The 20,196-nt window shown below is 39.1% G+C and overlaps 1 protein-coding gene across 1 annotated transcript; it reads left to right on the top strand.

The window, feature by feature from the left end:
• Window positions 1–5,158: 5,158 nt before the first annotated feature.
• Window positions 5,159–18,987, top strand: prkg3 (protein kinase cGMP-dependent 3). Its single transcript, XM_083535063.1, has 22 exons — window positions 5,159–5,351; window positions 9,405–9,500; window positions 9,596–9,658; window positions 10,104–10,230; window positions 10,316–10,482; window positions 10,557–10,670; window positions 10,781–10,886; window positions 10,976–11,039; window positions 11,585–11,662; window positions 11,742–11,830; window positions 12,320–12,385; window positions 13,279–13,326; window positions 13,611–13,652; window positions 13,743–13,854; window positions 14,571–14,707; window positions 14,785–14,874; window positions 14,969–15,110; window positions 15,391–15,554; window positions 15,757–15,873; window positions 16,022–16,084; window positions 16,643–16,718; window positions 18,412–18,987. Exons 2-22 carry the CDS (start codon window positions 9,413–9,415, stop codon window positions 18,496–18,498), a joined length of 2,040 nt encoding a protein of 679 aa, XP_083391189.1. The 5' UTR covers window positions 5,159–5,351; window positions 9,405–9,412; the 3' UTR covers window positions 18,499–18,987.
• The last annotated feature ends 1,209 nt before the right edge of the window (window positions 18,988–20,196 follow it).

Here is a 20,196-nt window from a genome sequence, read left to right as displayed (position 1 = left end):
ATCAGGGATCTGAAAATTGTGTTCCATCACAGTTTAGTAGTGAGGACTTTATGAATTTCTTCACTGAAAAAATGGATAACATTAGAAAAACAATTGTGGCAGTTCAACCTCTGAGACCATCTCCTGAGACAGTGTTACCTTCAACTCCACAACTCCACTATTTGACATATATAGGACAGGAAGAGCTGTATGATGTTATTATCAAAGCTAAATCAACAACATGTCAGTTAGATCCCATTCCAACAAATCTTCTAAAGGAAGTGTTATATACAGCTGGTGAGTCTCTTCTGAATATTATTAACTGTTCACTATCGTTAGGTCACGTCCCTAAATCCCTCAAGTTAGCAGTTATTAAGCCCCTCATTAAAAAACCTAATCTGGATCCAAACACGCTATCGAATTATAGACCAATTTCAAATCTCCCATTTATGTCTAAGATTTTAGAAAAGATTGTCGCTGCCTAGTTATGTTCCCACTTGCAAGAGAAGAATATCTTTGAGGAGTTTCAGTCAGGTTTTAGGCCCCATCATAGTACAGAAACTGCCCTAGTTAAAATCACTAATGACCTGTTTTTAGCTTCAGACCAAGGCTTCATCTCGCTGTTAGTTTTACTTGATCTTAGTGCTGCGTTTGTCACTATAGATCATGATCTTCTCCTAGATCGCTTACAGAATTACATTGGCATTTAGGGACAGGCATTAAGCTGGTTTAAATCCTACCTGTCTGATCGGTACCATTTCGTAGATTTAAATGGAGAGCTATCCAGGCTAATGCTAGTGAACTATGGCGTGCCACAAGGTTCAGTTCTAGGACCCCTGCTCTTCACAATATACATGCTTCCCTTAGGAAATATTATTAGAAGGCATGGAATTAAATACTCAGCTATATATTTCATCTAAGCCAGGCGATATAGCTCCATTAACCCGGATAACTGAGTGTGTTAAGGAAATAAGAGATTGGATGACCCATAACTTTCTACTTTTAAATTCTGATAAGACGGAGATTTTGCTCATCGGCCCAAAAACTAGTATACAGAAGCACCAGCATTTCAACCTGCATTTATACAAATGCTCTGTAACCACTAGTTCAACAGTAAAAGACCTGGGAGTTATTTTAGACAGCAACTTATCTTTTAAAAATCATATCAACCAAGTTACCAAAACAGCCTTCTTTCACCTTAGAAATATTTCTAAGCTAAGAAATATGTTGTCTATATCCGATGCAGAGAAGCTCGTCCATGCGTTTATGACCTCCAGAATAGACTACTGTAATGCGTTACTAGGTGGATGTCCTGCGTCATTAATAAACAAGCTTCAGTTAGTTCAGAATGCGGCAGCCAGAATTCTCACAAGGTCAAGAAAATATGACCACATAACCCCGATCTTATCGTCCCTACATTGTCTTCCGGTTAAGTTTCGAATAGACTACAAACTATTGCTACTCACTTATAAAGCACTAAATGGATTGGCTCCCATGTATCTCTCCAGTCTTCTAACACGCTACAATCCGTCACGCTCCCTGAGATCTCAAAACTCTGGGCTTCTAGTAGTTCCTAGAATAGCAAAGTCCACTAAAGGTGGTAGAGCGTTTTCACATTTAGCTCCTAAACTCTGGAACAGTCTTCCTGACAGTGTTCGGGGCTCAGACACACTCACCCAGTTTAAGTGCAGATTAAAAACATATCTTTTTAGCAAAGCCTACACATAACACACATCGCATCATAACCTTGCCCTCCGGAACATCTGATCACATGCACATTATCAACTTGTGCTGTTAATATCATGAACAGCAGCTACACTAATTCCTCTCCACTGCTTCTCTTTCTCTCCCCATCCCAAGGCTTCCTGAGGTTTGGCCAGCTCCAGTCACGTCCCTCCTAATGAAGATAATGGACTTTAAAGAAGTAGATGCCGAACTCGCAAACATCCTGAACCATCTAGAGACGTACCAGTGCCAATTGGATCCCACTGCATGTGGGGAGTTTGACATTGGACTTCCTGAAGTGTTTAAAGGCTCTGGCATGGAGAAGCTGATGCTGGATCTGTGATGATCACAAATGTTGAGCTCAGTAGCTCCTACTTTTATACCAAAGACTGTTGAAAGAACATTTACTTATAATCTTATACTCCAGTGCTTATGTTAGTTCTCACTCTCCAGTGTTCTGTATTGTTGAAAGATTTATGATCAAACTCTTGATGTCACCCAAATGAGGATGGGTTCCCCTTTTGAGTCTGGTTCCTCTCAAGGTTTCTTCCTCATTACATCTAAGGGAGTTTTTCCTTGCCACAGTCGCCATGGCTTGCTCATCAGGGATAAATGCACACGATTCACCTTGACTTGATTTCTGTAAAGCTGCTTTAAGACAATGTCTGTTGTGAAAAGCGCTATACAAATAAACTTGACTTGACATTCCCTAGATTTCTCTTTGGATTGTGTGTTTGGAAATGTTCTTATTTTCACTTTTACACATAGCTGTAAGTTATAGGATTTTATTTATTTTTGTTGCCATTTTACCTTATTATTCTCAAAGATGATTGTTCAATTTTATTTTTGTGCTGGACAGTTCCTAATAAAAATTTTGTCTTAGGTTAGGTGTTCAGGTAAAATGGCAAAAAAAAAAACAAAAAACAATGCTATAACTCACAGCTATATGTAAAAGTGTAAATCTTATTTGCATCTTATTTTTACAATGATTTGGGATGTTAAGCCCTGCCCAAATATTCTGTTCTTACAATGTTAAACTCCGCCCAAATGTTCTTGTCTTATAATGTTAAGCGTGACCCAAAAGTTCTGTTCTTACAAATGTTAAGCCCCATTCCATATGTCCACTTAATATATATGTTAAGCCCCACCCTCATGCCCTCATCTTACAATGTTAAGCCCCATCCAAATATGACCTCTTTATACAATGTTAAGCCTCGCCCCAAAATGTCCTCTTTATACAATGTAAAGCTCCACCCCATATGTCCTCTTTATACAATGTTAAGCTTCACCACAAAAAATGTCATCTTATGCCAAGCGCAAAATGTCATTGCAGAACAATCCTGCTCCACACCGTCACACCCTGTTCTACTAGACTGTCTGTGGTCTTAGAATTTGTTGCTCTAGTTTGAATCATATTTTTTCAAATGGACAAACAGTCCGTAATTCACATTCTTGTTTTTCATTTTTTACGAATAAGAAAATGCACAAGCGCAACGTACACGTGTCGCATCCCACCCTAATTCATTTGATTTTCAGGAAAGATTTTCAAGAGGCATCTGGTCAAACATGTGAATTGGTGGAATGGACCAAATATTTCATAGGGGGATTTTTTTAAATCTAACCTGTAATGAATAATTGACCGAAAAGTGTGACTTCGGCACGAGACGTGAAACAGATTCACCTTCAGACAGAACTAGAATTGTAGTTTTTAAAGTTTTTTAGATTGTATGTCTGTATTTGAAGGATTATGATTCAAGGGTCTTTGTAAAAGTGAAACATTTGTCTTGCTGCCTATAAGAACATTTGTTCTATAACATAAATGACTTTTAAACAACTGAAATGATTTGTGGCCTTAGTTGTAGAATTTTACTTCACACCACATCCAGCTGAATGATGTTTGATAACCAGGTTTATAAATCAGAAAAGCAGCTCCGGAGCATGATACGCCAACTGCTGGAACTGTAATGAACTGCAGTATAGATGAAGGTGCTATTAAATAGAGGGTTATTATTTGCTGTACTGTACTTTAGAAGCTTTCTACTCTCACCTTGGTCATGGTCTGAAATCTCATACATAAATATATTTTTTTAATCTATTTTAAATAATAATTTGCACTGAGGTCAAATCTTGAAGGCTCAATAAAAACTCTAAAAACAACTATGCATCATTGTTTGTATTACATTTTGAATGGAATTCATCATCACCAAATGTTTATTGCCGTTTTAGTCATTTTAGTATTCGAAAAAGGATGTCAAAGCAAGTCGCGAAGCATTCGCCATTACATTTACATATTAGTAGATAATAATACTTTATTGACCTCGAAAGTGTCATTTTTCAACCAATAGTTTGAAACGTCGATCGATTTCTCCTCGCGTATCTGTTTCTCTGAATACGACGTATCGCAACACTACAGAGACCGAGGCGTGTCTTGAGATTCACATAGAATATAGATGATGATGGAGATTAACATGGCAGAGGTAGAGCTGCATCACACTGGAGACAGAACAGGAAAAGAGCTTTTATTTAGTCTCTTTTCTTTTTTTGCACTAAAACCGAAGAAATCGAAGCGAACCATCTGCACCGCATTGAGCTGCATAGCATCGTCAAATTTTCCATCGAATCGCTTTGGGAATGGAAACCGGATTGCATCGGTAGCACCGACAGCACCGAATCGCATCGGCCTCGGTTATGGAGATGCATGTCAATAATACACATCACATTTCATGAGAATGTATCTAGGTGTCTATTTTTAATAGCGTAGATTCCAAACGCCAACATATCAGTCATATTCTTTCCTCTCAGCTTAGGATTTACGGCGTTACTCATTAACCGGGGGCCATAAACCAGTGCTTGTTCACCTTTAATTACTCCATGGTGCAATCAGGAGTTTAAACAGGATGCTGGGTCTTTAGCGATAATCTACCGAGCGAGGTTGTAGCAAACTTTTTGGTCAAACGTTCTCAGGGTTCAGTGTGAGCGCTGCTAATTCATGTTTTAATACGTTGTTTCCATAGCAACGACCTGTTAATGGAGACCCCTCACGGCAGAAGCTCCATACGAACCGATGTGCACATTCGACACATTCGTTTAAACATTTCGTTTAAGCAAAGGTGCTTAATATGGTTGGAGCACCTTGGAGAAGATCTTTCAAATCTTCCAACCCATGGAAAGAAGATTTTCAAGGAGCTGGGCATTGCCATGCTGGAACAGGTGTGGGTCTCTGAGTTCAAGTAAAATTTCACCCTATAGAATTATGTGCCACCATGTGGATTAGACTGTGGAGATAAAGGTATTTTCCCAGCAACACGTCGGCGTAGGTCTTGTTAATGTCCTCTAAGTGACTAAAGAACCTGGTTTATAAATCTGCCGAAGACATCTGAAGGCGTATCCTCGATAAGAACAAGTCAGGATGGCTTTAAAAATGTTGCTGATAAGAGCAGTCATTCATTCTCACGACGCTTTGAACAGGAGGGTAGAGGAGCAGGTTAATGATCAGAGAACGCCTGAGGGATTTATTTTTTTTTTTTGGGTTGTTCACTCTGAGATGATAAGGACACACAAACAGAAAGTTGGAGATGAGCAGGTGGAATGAGTTCACATGCTGAGAGAAGTCTAGAAACGAGTGGAAGAAACGACTGGAAGGCCAGGTACCTCATGATCTGTCTGTCTGTCTGTCTTTCTGTCTGTCTGTCTGTCTGTAAATCACTACACTATCTATCTAAACACACTACTCTGCATGTGTGTGTTGTATAATGTAATTGCCGTGTGATCACGTCCCAGAACAACGAAACTGCAGCATTTGGGCCCTTTAGCAAGGCCCTTAACTGCTCAGTTGTGTAAATCAGTTTAAGTCAATAGTTGCCTCTGAAAGGTAAAATTTAAAGTTTTATGAAAGAGGAATCTGAAACATGTAACTGGTAGTTTTGTTTCAATTCGAGTGTCTATATTTAGTCTGAACTTTGGAATTGGAGACTCGGTTAGTGTTGTGTTAAAGGCACTAAAGTCATTAGAGGAGCAGTATGAAGGTTTAAATTAAATGTGGGAAATTAATAATTACTGGGATTTTATGCCTTTATATCTTCTGTGGAAAACACTCAAGTAAATACTCAGTAATTAAGTCAATGTCTTACTAATACACTAGGGGGACACCTGACTTTTCCAGCCATATGCGGTTCTTCCCCAAACAGTTTTGTGGTAACATTTTTATAGAACTTCATATGTTCATGTAGCGTATGATTTTCACTACACATATTGTATATATAAAGTTCAAGTCTAAGTACAATTTCAAATCTATGATGTTGTTATGGTATTAAATGGTACCAAACGTCAATCTGTACATCTGGTACATAAAGTATGTAGTAAAAATGAGGATTAGTACTTGAATGACTTAAATGTTTAGCGCCTTATACCACTTGGTTCCTTCTCAGGTTAATCATCAGTTTGGGAGGGATTTAGGAGGGGGTCAGCATTGGTCAAATCTTGTTTAGGAGTGGAAAGAAGTAGTGATTACTGCTTTAGGAGTAGAAATGTGTGGTCGGAATTCCTTCAGGAGAGGGAAAGAATGGTCAGTATTCCTTTGGGAGTAGGAAGGAGTTGCAAGAGTTACTTCAATAGTGGGAAGGAGTGGTCAGAACTCCTTCTGGAGCAGGAAGAAGTGGTAAGAATTTTTTTCAGGAGTAGAAAGGAGTGGTCAGCATTCTTGAACAACACTGAACAGGTGATCGGTATTCATGGAAAGGAGTGGTTGGAATTCTTTCTGCAGTAGGAAAGAGTAGTCTGAATTTCCTCGGGAGTGGGACGGAGTGGTTAGAATTCCATTGGGAGTATAAAGGAGTGGTCAGAATTTGTATTGGAATAGCAAGAAACGCTCAGAATTCCTTTAAATGTGTAGATAGAAGTGGTCAGAATTTCTTCATGAGTGGAAAGGAATAGCAAGAATGTCTTCAGGTGTAGGAGGGAGTGGTCAGAATTAATTTGGGAGTGGGAACAAGTGGTCAGAATTCATTCGGGAGTGGGATGGAGTGATTGGAATTCCTTCTGCAGTTGGAAAGAGTGATCAAAATTTCTTTGGAGGTACGGAGGAGTTGCCAGAATTCCTTTGGAAGTAGAAAGGAGTAGTCAGAATTCCTTTGGAAGTGGGAAGGAGTGGGTAGAATTCCTTTGGGAGTAAGAACGAGTGGTCATAATTTGTTCAACTGTGGAAAGGAGTGGTCAGAATGCATTCGGGAGTATCAAGGAGTGGTCAGAATTTCTTTCAATTGTAAGAAGGGGTGGTGAGAATTTCTTCAGCAGTTGGAAGGAGTGGTCAGAATTCCTTCTGGAGTAGAAAGAAGTGGTCAGTATTCCTTAGGGAGTGGGAAGGAGTAGTCAGAATTCCTTTGGGAGTGGTCATAATTTCAATTGTTTCAAATCCAATAGGATTGGTCTGGTTCCTTTAGAGGCAGGTGGGATCAGTCAGAATTCCTTCTCTAAATCACTAGCAGTTTTTAAAAGACAGCAGTACCTTCATTAGCACTTCTGCAAAATTCTCTCTATTTTCTCACCCAAAAGATTTGATGGTATTTGTAGTTTGTGTCCTCCTAAACCACCATTAGAATGTATTTATTGATGGAGATTTCAGAGCTCTTTTGTACGTTGCTCTTAATAAAGGCATTTGCCAAATGCCATAAACGTAAAAGTAATTAGTGTGTGGTTGTGCGTGCACGCTAATTAACTAAGCATTGTGGGAATCCATAAGCATGCATACATTGAGCCACGGTCATTTTTCAAAAGCTTTTTAATGGCATGTCATGGTTTAATGAGATGCTTGTACTTGTTCCAGCTCATAAGTTCAGCTCGTAATTAAAATCCTGAACACAACTTTGTTCAAATCATCGTCTCACACTGATGAGAGTTCTACAGTTTTTACAGATCTGAATTCGTTCTTCAAATTGTGTCATTTAAAAAAGTAGGCTTGGCTAAAGACAACAATGATAAACTACAGTATTTGGGTCAAGATCCAAAGAACAGTCACAATATAATAGTCTTGTCATGAGTCCAAAGACAAGCACAAGTGTATACTTCGCCAAAAATGTATGAGTCTCTTTATAGTGTAGCAATGTTTAAAGCCTGGGAATCAGAGTCGATAGACTGCTGTCCTGACAAAAAAATCTGAAGATGGAACTGTTTCAAAAGACAAATTATTTGAAGTTCAGCAGACCTTACATGGTCTTATGGCTATCTTGATCCTGGAATAACTAAATGGAAATGGACTAAAATGGCTGATGTGATGTTTCCTCATGTATTTATGTATCAGATTTCAATACTTTTTAGTTACAATATATGGACAAAAGTATTGTTACACCTGACTTTTCCAGACAGATGGGGTTCTTCACCAGACTGAAGGCACACAATTGCATAGGATGCCTTAGCATGAACTTTTTCCTTTCACTTGAGCTCTGAGACCCAAACCTGTTTCAATGCACAAGGGAATTGTGATGGGTTTGGTGTGGAAGATCTCCTGCTACATCTCCTGCCCAACCCATTAGTAGAGCTGACTACAACCCAGACCCCCTTTACCTCACCTACATCAATACCTGACTTTAATCATGCCCTTGTTGGTAAATGAGCACAAATCTCCAAAGACTCTAGTTGAACATCTTTCTAAAAAAAGGGAAGTGGGATGTTCAAATTATTTAAAAATGGATTAAATTCATTATTTTACCCCATAATGACAACGTGAAAGAATTTTGTTTGAAATCTTTGGCACCAATTACAGCCTCAAGGTTTTTTTGAGTATGATGCTACAAGCTTGGTGCACTTTTTGGTGCACCAATTTTTTGGGCAGTTTCTCCCATTCTTCTTTGCAGAACCTTTCAAGCTCCAAAGGCACGTGAAGGAGTCCTGTCTCAGAGGTTCTACAAACAGTTCCTTGAACTTCATGGCTTGGTGGGACCTTAAATAAACAGATCTGTGCCTTTCTAACTCATGTGTAATCAACTTAATTTACCACAGGTGGACTCCAAACATGTTGTAGAAACATCTTAAGGATGATCAGTGGAAACAGGATGCACCTGTGCTCAATTATCAGTGTCACGACAAAGGCTGTACAAAACTTATGTAAATGTGATCCTTTTTTGTTTTTTATTTTTTAACAAATTTGCAAAGATTTCAAACAAACTTCTTTTCCGGAGTTTTGAAAGTCATTTTGGAGTAAAGCATTTATAAAACTGTGAAAACATTCCGGGTGCACTGTACATTGTATATACAATAGTACCCAAGATAATACACAAGATATTATGCCATTAATCGACAATTATATACAGTTTATATTGGGAAAATATAGAATACACATGCAAAAGGTAGTGTAGAGTTCATTACAGTAATGTGGGGAAAAAGCTGGATTGAAGCTACACACTCTGATCAAAAGGTACAAGCTATTTGTTGGTACCTCAAATACTGAAGGCTACAACAGCAGGCAAATTTTCTCTAACAAAACCCCACTGTTATGGAAAAGCCATAAAATCCTTATGTCTCTCTTTCTGTTGCCTATTTAATCTCCTCTCTCTCTGTCTTTCTTCCTCTCTCTCTGTCAAGTGATTCTGTTTCCTCTTCCGAATTCGCCTATTTCATACAAGGTCTATTGTTAAAATCTTTGTTAAAAAAAAAAAAAAAAAAAAAACTGCTAATGGAGATTTCTCTCTCGCCGTGCGTCTACTCAGGGACAAGCATGGAGGCCAAGCTGAAGGAGCTCTGGCAAAAACTGGAGAAACAGTGTCAAATTAACCAGGAGCTTCAGAATGAAAACCACACCCTGGGTATGAAAGGACGGTTAATAATAATAATTAGAAATAATGCATAGTATACATCTGAAGTCACATGTATAGTCATAGTTATTGTTCTTTGTCTCCAGAAAAAAGACTGAAGGAGAAGGAGAAACTCCTGGAGGATCTGCAGAGTCATTTGGAAGGAGCAGGTATGTGAGTGTGTGTCCGTTGTGTTATTGTGTGTGAGTCATTTTTTTACATCTCGTAGAACCCATGAGAAGTGAATCTTCATAGAGCTGGAATTGTGTGCCTCCAAGTTTGTGGGAACAGTTTAAAGAAGAAACACATGGTAAAGTCATAGGTCCCAAGACTTTTCTCCATATAGTGTTCATGGGTTAGAGTGTAAGTTCTCCTGCTACACCTTGTTGAACACCTTTGGGATAAACTTTGAACGCTAAATACACCCTTTTGGTCAGGTGTTCTGATTTTGTCTTTTGAAATAAATAGCAAAATCATCAGTTCCTCATCATCCAATCAGACTTTTGGTCCATATTTCAGGAGGACACTGATTGGACGGGTGCGAGTGAGGGACGAGTCCCGAGTGACTTTGCGGCACGATTGATTTCTTACATCGATATGTGTTTGCTTTCTTAGATCGATTGTCCCAGAGTAGCAGCAGTGATGGCCTGGAGGTCCGGCAGAGCCGAGCGGCGGTCATGGCTCCTGAGCCCATTCCGGAAGACATGGATATCTCGAGCACCAGGGTCAAAAAAACCACCAGGTTCATTCTCATTCTGTGCTTTCAAAATATTTGCATCATGTTTGCTTATTAGTTATGTGTTTTGTGTGTGTATGTGTGTGTGCAGTGAAAGAGCCCAGATCATGAAGGCAATGCAGAAAAATGACTTCCTGATGCGTCTAGATGAAGAGCAAATAAGCATGATGGTGGAGCTCCTCAGCTCTTTGGACCGTTGTCCTGGTGATAACATCATTACTGAGGGCACAGAGGGTGACAGCTTGTATATTGTAGCAGGTGTGTGTGTGTGTTTTACTATGTAATGGATGCATGTATTGGTAAAAGTATAAATTGAATACCTTGAACGGCAGCTGGAGAGCTCCGAGTTACTCAGGCAGGGCGTAATCTGCGAACTTTGACCTCCGGAGATGTCTTCGGCGAGCTGGCCATCTTGTACAACTGCAAACGGACCGCTTCGGTTAAAGGTCAGTCGTGTTCCTCAGCAGATGTTACAGGGCTAACAATGTTCTGGAAATTGCTTTTTGCTAGTCTAGAGCTTGAAACGTCCGTCTCTGCATGTGTCTTTACTTGCTAGCCGTCACAGCGGTAAAATTATGGTGCATCGAGAGACAAATATACAGGAGCATCATGGCAATCAAGTCGAAGAAGAAACGAGAGCAGCTGATGGGCTTCCTAAAGACGTAAGATCGATATATCTATCTATCTAAGACTTTCACATTTCCTGAAGTCTATAATTTTTTTTATGGCCTCTGCTTGTCTCCCTCCCCAGAGCTCGCACCTTCAAGTCCCTGAGTGATGAGCAGCTCTCCAGCATCATTGACTCCATGGAGGAGGTTTGTGCCTCTCCACACACAGCTCCATCACACCCACTTCATCTGGGAATTGAAATATTAATGAACGGCGCACAAATCAAAGAGACAGAGTACTGTATGTCCATATTCTAGTAATCAATGTCAGGTAGAGGAGCACCCCAGTGCAGGTTCATCACGATTCCACCAGTATGAGAAAAGAACAGATAACTCAAGACTGAAGAGGCGTTCCCGTGAGCTAGATGTGGGCGTGTCCAAAGATGCGAAGTACAGAAAATTCAAAGTTTGCTTAAATACATTGCAGTAGGTGAAGCCGTCTTCTGATTCACAGACTGATCATAGTTACCACGGAAACCAGCAGTAGGAACGCCTACAAGCAAATGCATAGTCCGTGTTGGTGGTCACGTTTCAAGAGCCCGTTCAAGAAAGTCTTTTCCCCCATGTTCCCACGCTGTTTTCTGTTTAGTCTCTTTTTAGGCCCGTGTAGTCAAAACGTTGCACCAGTGACCTTCACAAACATGAATAAAGGCACACTGTATCTCCGTAACCCCTCCCTTTCCCGTTCCCAGGTGAAGTTTCAGGAAAACGAGGTGATCGTACGCGAAGGTGCCGAGGGAGACACGTTCTACATCATCCTCCAGGGAGAGGTGAGGGGCGTACACATTTAAACGTGACACCAATTCTTTTTTTGTTCGCTCTCTAATTTGAATATGATTGTTCGCTTAGGTTCAGGTGACCAAGAAAGTGAACGGGCAGCAAAAGATCATCCGCAAAATGGGCCAAGGGGATCACTTCGGAGAACTGGCGCTTATACGGTAAACGAGGAAGGGATATAGCAATGTCTTTTGATCTCACCGTTCGCTTCCTGTTTGGTCAACTCTATGCATAAATTATACATGAAATTCTTATAAATATTATAATCAAACAATCGTTTAGCAAAGGCAAAAAAAAAAAAAAAGCGATACGATTCATTGACGAACCAGATGTTCTTTTCCTGTTCTGTCTTCTGGAACTTACAGCTCTACCTCTGCCATGTTAATCTGTATTCTATTCTATGACTCTCGGAACACGCCTCAAAAAAACGGTTTAGGGAAATCAATCGAAATATGAATAAATAAGAAGTAATCGATGAATAAACAAATATTGGTCACAAATGATAGGTCACTTTATATATAATAAAAGTATAGTGCATCTACTAATAATTATATTTATATAAATATATTTAAATATATTTTTTCAAAGCGATGCATCATATCATTAACTTTAATGCCAATGTAAGTATATATTTATTTATTTATTTGCAGTGAGATCTTAAGGACGGCTACCTGCACTGCTTTGGTACCAGTCACCTGCTTTGCCATCGATAAGGAGTGAGTTTCAGGTCCTTTAAGATCAGATCCAATGTGTTACCAAATATGTAATAAAAATTTTTTTTTATTGTATTTTATTTTCTTAATTTAATTTTTTTTTTACATATATGCCATGTTCTATATCTATCTATCTATCTATCTATCTATCTATCTATCTATCTATCTATCTATCTATCTATCTAGCTTGCTACAGTGTATGTATATATATATATATATATATATATATATATATATATATATATATATATATATATATATATATATATATATATATATATATATATATATACACACCACTATACTAACTCCACCCCATTATACTAACCCTCATCACATTAACCCCACCCCCTTATACTTACCTTCATCACATTAACCCCACCCCCTTATACTAACCCTAATCACATTAGCCCCACCCCTATACTAACCCCACCCCCTTATACTAACCCTCATCACATTAGCCCCACCCCATACTAACCCTTATATATATATATATATATATATATATATATATATATATATATATATATATATATATATAAAATAATAATATAGTTTAATAATCATTTAAAATATAAATTCTGTCTGTTTATCTGCCTCTGTTTTTGTCTGTCTGTCTCTTTTTTCTTCATGTCTGTCTCTCTCTCTCTCTCTCTCTCTCTCTCTCTCTCTCTCTTTCTATCTCTCCTTTTGTGTTATTCTCTCCTTTTGTTGTTTTGTTTGTCTCTATTTTTGTCTGTCTCTTTCTTTCTTTCTTTCTTTTCACTTTTTCTGTCTTTTTTCTCTCACTCTATTTCTCTCTCTCTCTCTTTAATTTAATTGTATGTTTCAATTGTTCCGAGTTTCTTTTTCACTTTCATTCATTCTTTATTTTTTTAATTTTTTATTTTTTGCAGGGCTTTTGAGGAGACCATCCCAATAGAAATTCTGGAGCTACATGATGAGTATGGTTTTCCAGCTTCCAGCTTCACACACGATTTTTATCTCTTGAAGCTAAACCACTTCATTATTTCTCCACTCTGTGCTTTTCCAGCTGTTCTCACCCTGACTGATCATTTCCCATCATGCATTGCTGATCAATTTTACTCCAGTTCCATCTTCTCAGTGTCAATGTGAATCAGAGACACGCAGATATACACTGTGTTTTCAATACGTTTGGACATACCGTGTTTAGGAGTTTAGAGACGAATCTTGACTTTGTATCTTTTTTTTCTCCTCATTCGAGCAGTCCAGATCTTCTGGAGAACACGCAGACGTCAAAGAAAGAGAGGTAAGATCTCAGAGACTGAGTTTTGACGTGAAGATCATCATGAGATCGTCCCGAAATGGTCTGACTGTAATGTTCTGTCCATTTCTGTAGCTCGGTCTCATCTCTCCAGCTAAAGGATCTGGTCCCGGTCCTGTACCAGGAGGGACGTTACCAAGGAAACCCCATCACTCTGGGGCTCGGGGGGTTTGGACGAGTGGAACTGGTATAGTAGGACGATGATGAGGACAGTGGTGTTTGGATGGATGTTTTTGAGTGTAGATCAGAGAACTATAACCATACAAGCAATATGTCCAGAACATTGTCCTGTACTGTGTCTGTCTGTCTGTCTGTCTGTCTTTCTCCTTTTCCGTTTGTCTGTCTCTCCGTCTGTCTCACTCTGTTTTTCCATATTTTCTGTCTGCCTGTCTTTCTGCTGCCTGTTTCTTTTGTCTTTTTATGTGTCCATCTTTCTTTTAGTTTGTTGGTCTTTGTCTGTCTGTCTCTCTTTTTGTCTGTCTGTCTCTCTTTTGTTTGTGTCTCTACCTCTGTTTGTCTGTTTTTCTTGCTTTTTGTCTTTTTTATTGCCTGTTAATTTCTCTCTCTCTTCTGCCTATCTGCCTCTCTCTCTCTTTTTTGACTGCCTGTATCTGTCTTTGTTCTGTATACCTATCTCACATCTTTCTTTCTTTCTTTCTTTCTTTCTTTTTTTCTTTCTTTGTCTCTGACTTTCTCTCTCTTTCTCTCTTTTTCTTGTGTCTGTCTCTCTCAGTGTCTGTCTGTCTCTCTATCCTTACCTATTGATCTCTTTGTCTGTCTGTCTGTCTGTCTCTCTCTCTCTCTCTCTCTCTCTCTCTCTCTCTCTCTCTCTCTCTCTCTCTCTCTCTTTACTAGTCTTTCAACTCCACCATGTTTTGTTGATTCACCGTGTTTATGTCGCAGGTAACCACGCTGCATCATGGGAAATACTTTGCCCTGAAAAGGATCAGCAAAAAGCTCATTGTGCAGAAGAGGCAGGAGGAACATGTGCTTTTCGAGAAGAAGCTCCTGATGGCCATCGAGTGCGACTTCATCGTCAAGTGAGATTTGAACGACGACCTTTTGACCTTGTCTATAACTGCCATGACCATGAGTCTTCTTTGTTTTGTTTTTTTAGACTCTATGCCACTTTTAAAGACTCGCGCTACATCTACATGGCCATGGACTTCTGCTCAGGAGGAGAGATCTGGACCAAGCTAAAAGAAGTGTAAGTATGATGACATGACGTTCATCTGCTTGGGTGTCTGCAAACTTTTAACCTGATCGTATATTTAACAGTAATATGTGTGTGTGTGTTCCAGGCGGCGTTTCGAGGAGAACATCACCGTGTTTGTAGCAGCCTGCGTGGTCGAGGCCTACGCCTATCTCCATAAGAAGGACATCATGTACCGAGACCTGAAGCCAGAGAACCTCATGCTGGACTCCAGAGGATACGTCAAACTGGTAAGTAACTCCGGAAGATGGCATTGTCCTCAGAGAAGTCCTGGAGTTTCTGGGACATGTTGGGACGCGGGGACGCTGGACTCGATATCAGACACACAGAGCTTGTCTTTGTGTCTTGCTAACTGTCTGTCTGTCTGTCTGTCTGTCTTTCTGTCTGTCTTTCTGTCTTTCTGTCTGTCTGTCTGTCTGTCTGTCTGTCTGTCTGTCTGTCTGTCTGTCTCCCTCTATGTCTCTGTTTACATGTCTGTCTGTCTCATCCTCTCTATACGTCTGTCTGTAGGTGGATTTTGGTTTTGCTAAGAAGCTACAGCGAGGACAGAAGACGTACTCTTTTTGTGGAACTCCAGAGTACATGGCTCCAGAGATCATTCAGAATCAAGGCCATGACTTTGCAGTTGATTTCTGGTCTCTGGGGATCCTGATCTACGAGCTGCTGACAGGCAGGTGAGGACAGATGAGCTTTATCCTCATCATCATCATCATCAAGTCCCTCTTGAATTGATTTGATCATCATCCTCATAATCATTACCATCATCATCATCATCATCATCATCAAATTTATTTATTGTGTAGATGTATTATGGTTGTGTTCAATTCTTTTTGTTGTGTGTGTGTGTGTGTGTGTGTGTGTGTGTGATGGTTAAAGCCCGCCATTCTCGAGCTCAGAGCCGCAGACCATCTACGCCAGGATCCTGGATGGTGTGATGAAGTTTCCTTTACACATGGGAGAGGCGGCTCGATCTCTCATCAGCAAACTGTGCAGGTCAACACCATCCTCAAGTACACAACTATACACAGCTACACAGCTACACAGCACAACTATACAACCACACTTAACTACAAAACTGTACATTGCCTTTTTTTGTTTTTATAGGAACGTGCTTACGAAAACTGTTTGTACTCTATTTTAGGCCACGCCCAGGTCAAAGGTTAGGAAGCACCAAAAATGGAATCAGAGATGTTCGTACTCACAGGTAGTATACACAATCTATCTATCTATCTATCTATCTATCTATCTATCTATCTATCTATCTATCTATCTATCTATCTATCTATCTATCTATCTATCTATCTATCTATCTATCTATCTATCTATCTATCTATCTATCTATCTATCTATCTATCTATCTATCTATCTATCTATCTATCTATCTATCTATCTATCTATCTATCTATCTATCTATTGGTCCATCAATCTCACTTCCTATTCATCCATCCATCCATCCATTTGTCCATCCAATAATTTATTTAGTAATTTACCCATTAATTCCATCCATCCATCCATCCATCCATCCATCCATCAATCCATCCATTTGTCCATACAATAATCTATTTATTAATTTACCCATTAATTCCATCCATCCATCCATCCATCCATCCATCCATCCATCCATCCATCCATCCATCCATCCATCCATCCATCCATCCATCCCACTGTTGTATAATTATATGAATGAAGCAGCACTTTGTATACAATGCTGGTTTTAATTACTCCCCCCCACACACACCCACACACTCTTTTGTTCCATCAGGTGGTTTAACAACATGAACTGGCACAAGCTGAGGATGAAGCAGATCGACGCTCCGACACTGAAACTCATCCGGAAGGTCGGTCCTACAAAATTCTTGGGCCAGAAAGACACTATAGAACTATTTCTGGGCACCTGAACATAAGATTCCTATGCGCATATAAAAAGCCCCATTCTTCTGGGCAGATGTTCCACTAGATTCCTGTGGGGATTTGTCCTCACTCAGCCACAGAATTTAGTAGAGTGGGAAATCTTCCACAAAAACTCCAAAAATCTTTAAATAAATCTCCTCGTTATGTATCTCATCACCGCAATTAATTAAAGCAGCACTGACGATGATTAAGAAGTCGCGAGCTGCGAAAGCGGCGCGGATCACAAACATATCGTCCCCGTCTTATTTGGTTCGATTCGGGACATGTTCTTCCGCAGTACACGATGTCTTCGAGCAGATGGTCGGCCACATCAACACGTTCTTTTTTATTTTCTCTACCTGTAGAGAAAACCAGCAAAGGCCAACAAAGTGACGTGGCAAACTTTTATTCATCAACACCATATGGACAAAAAGTATTGTGAATTTTCCCTTCACTAGGAGATCGAAACCTCTTCCAGCATGACAATGATCCTAAGCCAGCTCCATGAAGATCTGCTGGATATGTGGAAAATCTTCTAAAGAGATCCAACACTATTGAGATTAATTGGAACACACCCCAGGCCTCCTCAATTTACCTACCCCAGCACCTGACTTACTACCACCCTTGTAGATGGATAAGCACAAATCTCCCCAAAATCTCCCCAAAATCTCCTCCAAAATCTGGTGGAACACCTGCAGAGTAGAGTTTTCTATAAGAGCAAAGGCAGATTTAATGTGGAAATGGATGTTCAAGAAGCACATACCAATCTTATGTTCAGGTGTGCTTTCCAAAAACCTTTTTTTTAGAATTATATCCAGGATATATTTAATTTATAGATAAATAAAAATTATTTATTTTAATAAAGATCAATAAAGTGCTATACAAATCAAATTGAATAATAAAAAAAAAGGATAAAGGCTAAAAAAATAAAAATAAAATAATTATTCATTATTTTTATGATTTAGAAATAACACAATCAATTTATATTGAAATAATTGTAGAGAATTATGTGTATTATGTATTCATTTTATTTATCCATTAATTAATTGTAACAAATAAATACATTTAAAAAAAATCGCCATTAATGGAGTTTTTTAGGGTTCTAGAATTATTCTTTATATATTTTTCTATATAACATTACATATAATATTATTATATGTAATATATATAATTTCTATTATTCTAAAAAAAATTTAAAATATTGCAATAATAATAATAATAATAATAATAATAATAATAATAATAATAATAAATCAAATAATAAAAACAGCCTTAATCTATAATAAAAATTAACTGGGGTGATGTAGTTCAGGCTGAGGAACTGTCCAAGCCAGAATTCGTGCTTTCAGCCACGCCCATTTTAGGCCCCGCCCATTATTCGATGTAACACCGAATAAAAAAGGAGTTATAAATAAGTGGAGCTGTGACCTTTGTATTGCGATACACTCCTCTGTTAACAACATTTATATCTTTGATTCTGATTGTTCAGAAATCTTTAAAGCTTTCTTAGAGCTTTATTGTAACGCCCTCGCGTTTCACTTCGATAACAGACAGAAGAAATCTCTAGCGTCTAGACACGTCTGGACATGTCTGGATGGAATTGCGCTTGAACTTGAAGTTGTGTGTGTTTTTCTGTCTTAGGGTCCCTGCTACATCAACTTCGACCACTTCCCGTTCGATAAGATCCAGGATGAGGAGGAATTCTCCGGGTGGGATCGAGATTTCTGAGCGAGATCTCGTTCTCCGAATCATCTCGAACCTCGTTTTTCGATCATCTGTGTGGAGAACTTCTTCAGCAAAGATACAGAACATTCCCTGGGTGTAGAGACTGATTTTATACAAATTGTGATTGGTCTACAAATTCCAGCATAATCGCTCAGCAGCTCGATGGTTTTTATATTTTGGTTTTTGAGATGACAATCCAGGGCTAGATGAGCATTATATGAGGTTCCTACGTAACGTGAAGGTGAAGAACGGCCGGATGTAAAGGAGAAAGCATGGAAATGATGTAAAGCCTCACAGTTAGCCATGGATTGTCACCTTCCATTGACGATTTCAAGGCTGCCGTTGATTTCCCCAGAGGAAAACTGACTGAACGGATCCCGGTTTTCCTTGAGCTTTTTTTTACATATGGCTTGCTAGAGCTGCAATTTTGGTAGTGGCCAAAAAATGATGTTCATTTAAATTAATGAAATAAAAAGAGATTCCATTAGTGAAGCTGTTGGAGTTAACACCTGGTGCTGTTTTTCCATTATAAATGTCTAATTTCTTCTTCAAATTCAGTTTGTGGACACCCAAACATAATAATTGACACTTCTTAAAAACTTCTTGTTCTACATTTAGTCTCCGTTTGCTCTTCTAATAAGATCCACTCTTCTGAGAAGATGTTTCACTAGATTTTGTGGAGATTTTGTAATTTCCATTTCCTGATGGACAAGAGTGTTAGTAGGTGAGGTGAGGAGGCCTTGGGTGGTATTCAAATTCATCCCAATAGGGTTGGAGCTCTATAGCAGGAGATCTTGTAGTTTAAAATTTGCTTTCTAGTCCTATATTTTCTATATTCTACATCTTCCATCCCATGGAAAGCAGATCCTGATTCAGCTGGCTTTGTGCACAGGAGAATAGTTTTGTTTTTTTGTAGTTTTTTTAAAATAATATTTTTGTGGGTTTTTTTGTTGTCATTTAATAGCATCGAATGGGATCGTCTAAAAAAAAGAAAGGGTTGTGGAGTTTGACGATGTTCTCCGAGCTTTTCCTCTCACACACTTTGTTCTCTACCGTGTTTGTGTAGTACGAGTTCACATCCATCACCAAATGGCACACACACGCTAGCACGCGCGATGTGACACGTACTGTCCCTTTAATGAACGGTTTCTATAGCAACTCCACAATTCTGCCTTCTGACTTTTCCCTGTGTCCTGACAGAAAGAGCTACTGAAAAGGAACGTCAAGTGAATCAGGAGAGTACATTTATAGGAAAGCCAATTAAAAGTGTGTGTGTGTGTGGGGGGGGGGGGTTTGGGCAAAAAATCTGATCATTGTAAATTCTCGATCAGACCAACAATCAGACCCATTGCGAGACCTATGATCAGAACGATGATCGGACGCACTCTAAGACCTACAATCAGACCCGCAGTCAGACTTACAATCAGCCTCACAGGCAGCCTCACTGTAAGACTCACAAAACACAATCAGACCCAAAAATTAGACTCTCAATCCGACTCACAATTAAACCCACAGTGAGACTCAAAGATAGACCTGATTGAGGAGACTCTCAATCAGACGCACTGTGACACTCATAATCAGAACTCACAGTCAGACTGTGAGACCCACAATCATACCCATTATCAGATCCACAATCAGATCTATTGTAAGACTTACAATCAGCCTCGCAGCCAGAATTACTGAGACTCCCAAAATATGGTC

Source organism: Silurus aristotelis (genome assembly GCF_946808225.1).
Source record: "Silurus aristotelis genome assembly, chromosome: 29".
Taxonomy (NCBI): domain Eukaryota; kingdom Metazoa; phylum Chordata; class Actinopteri; order Siluriformes; family Siluridae; genus Silurus; species Silurus aristotelis.
The sequence above is the reverse complement of the archived record's forward strand: the minus strand, read 5'-3'. Positions and strand labels throughout refer to the sequence as shown.

Bases quoted from the DNA above. Each gene is read 5' to 3' on its own strand.
- prkg3 (XM_083535063.1), top strand. From the start codon at position 9,413: ATGGAGGCCAAGCTGAAGGAGCTCTGGCAAAAACTGGAGAAACAGTGT. The intron at 14,708-14,784 runs GTGAGATTTGAA...TTGTTTTTTTAG, and splicing joins GAGTGCGACTTCATCGTCAA to ACTCTATGCCACTTTTAAAG. The intron at 16,719-18,411 runs GTCGGTCCTACA...TTTCTGTCTTAG, and splicing joins CACTGAAACTCATCCGGAAG to GGTCCCTGCTACATCAACTT.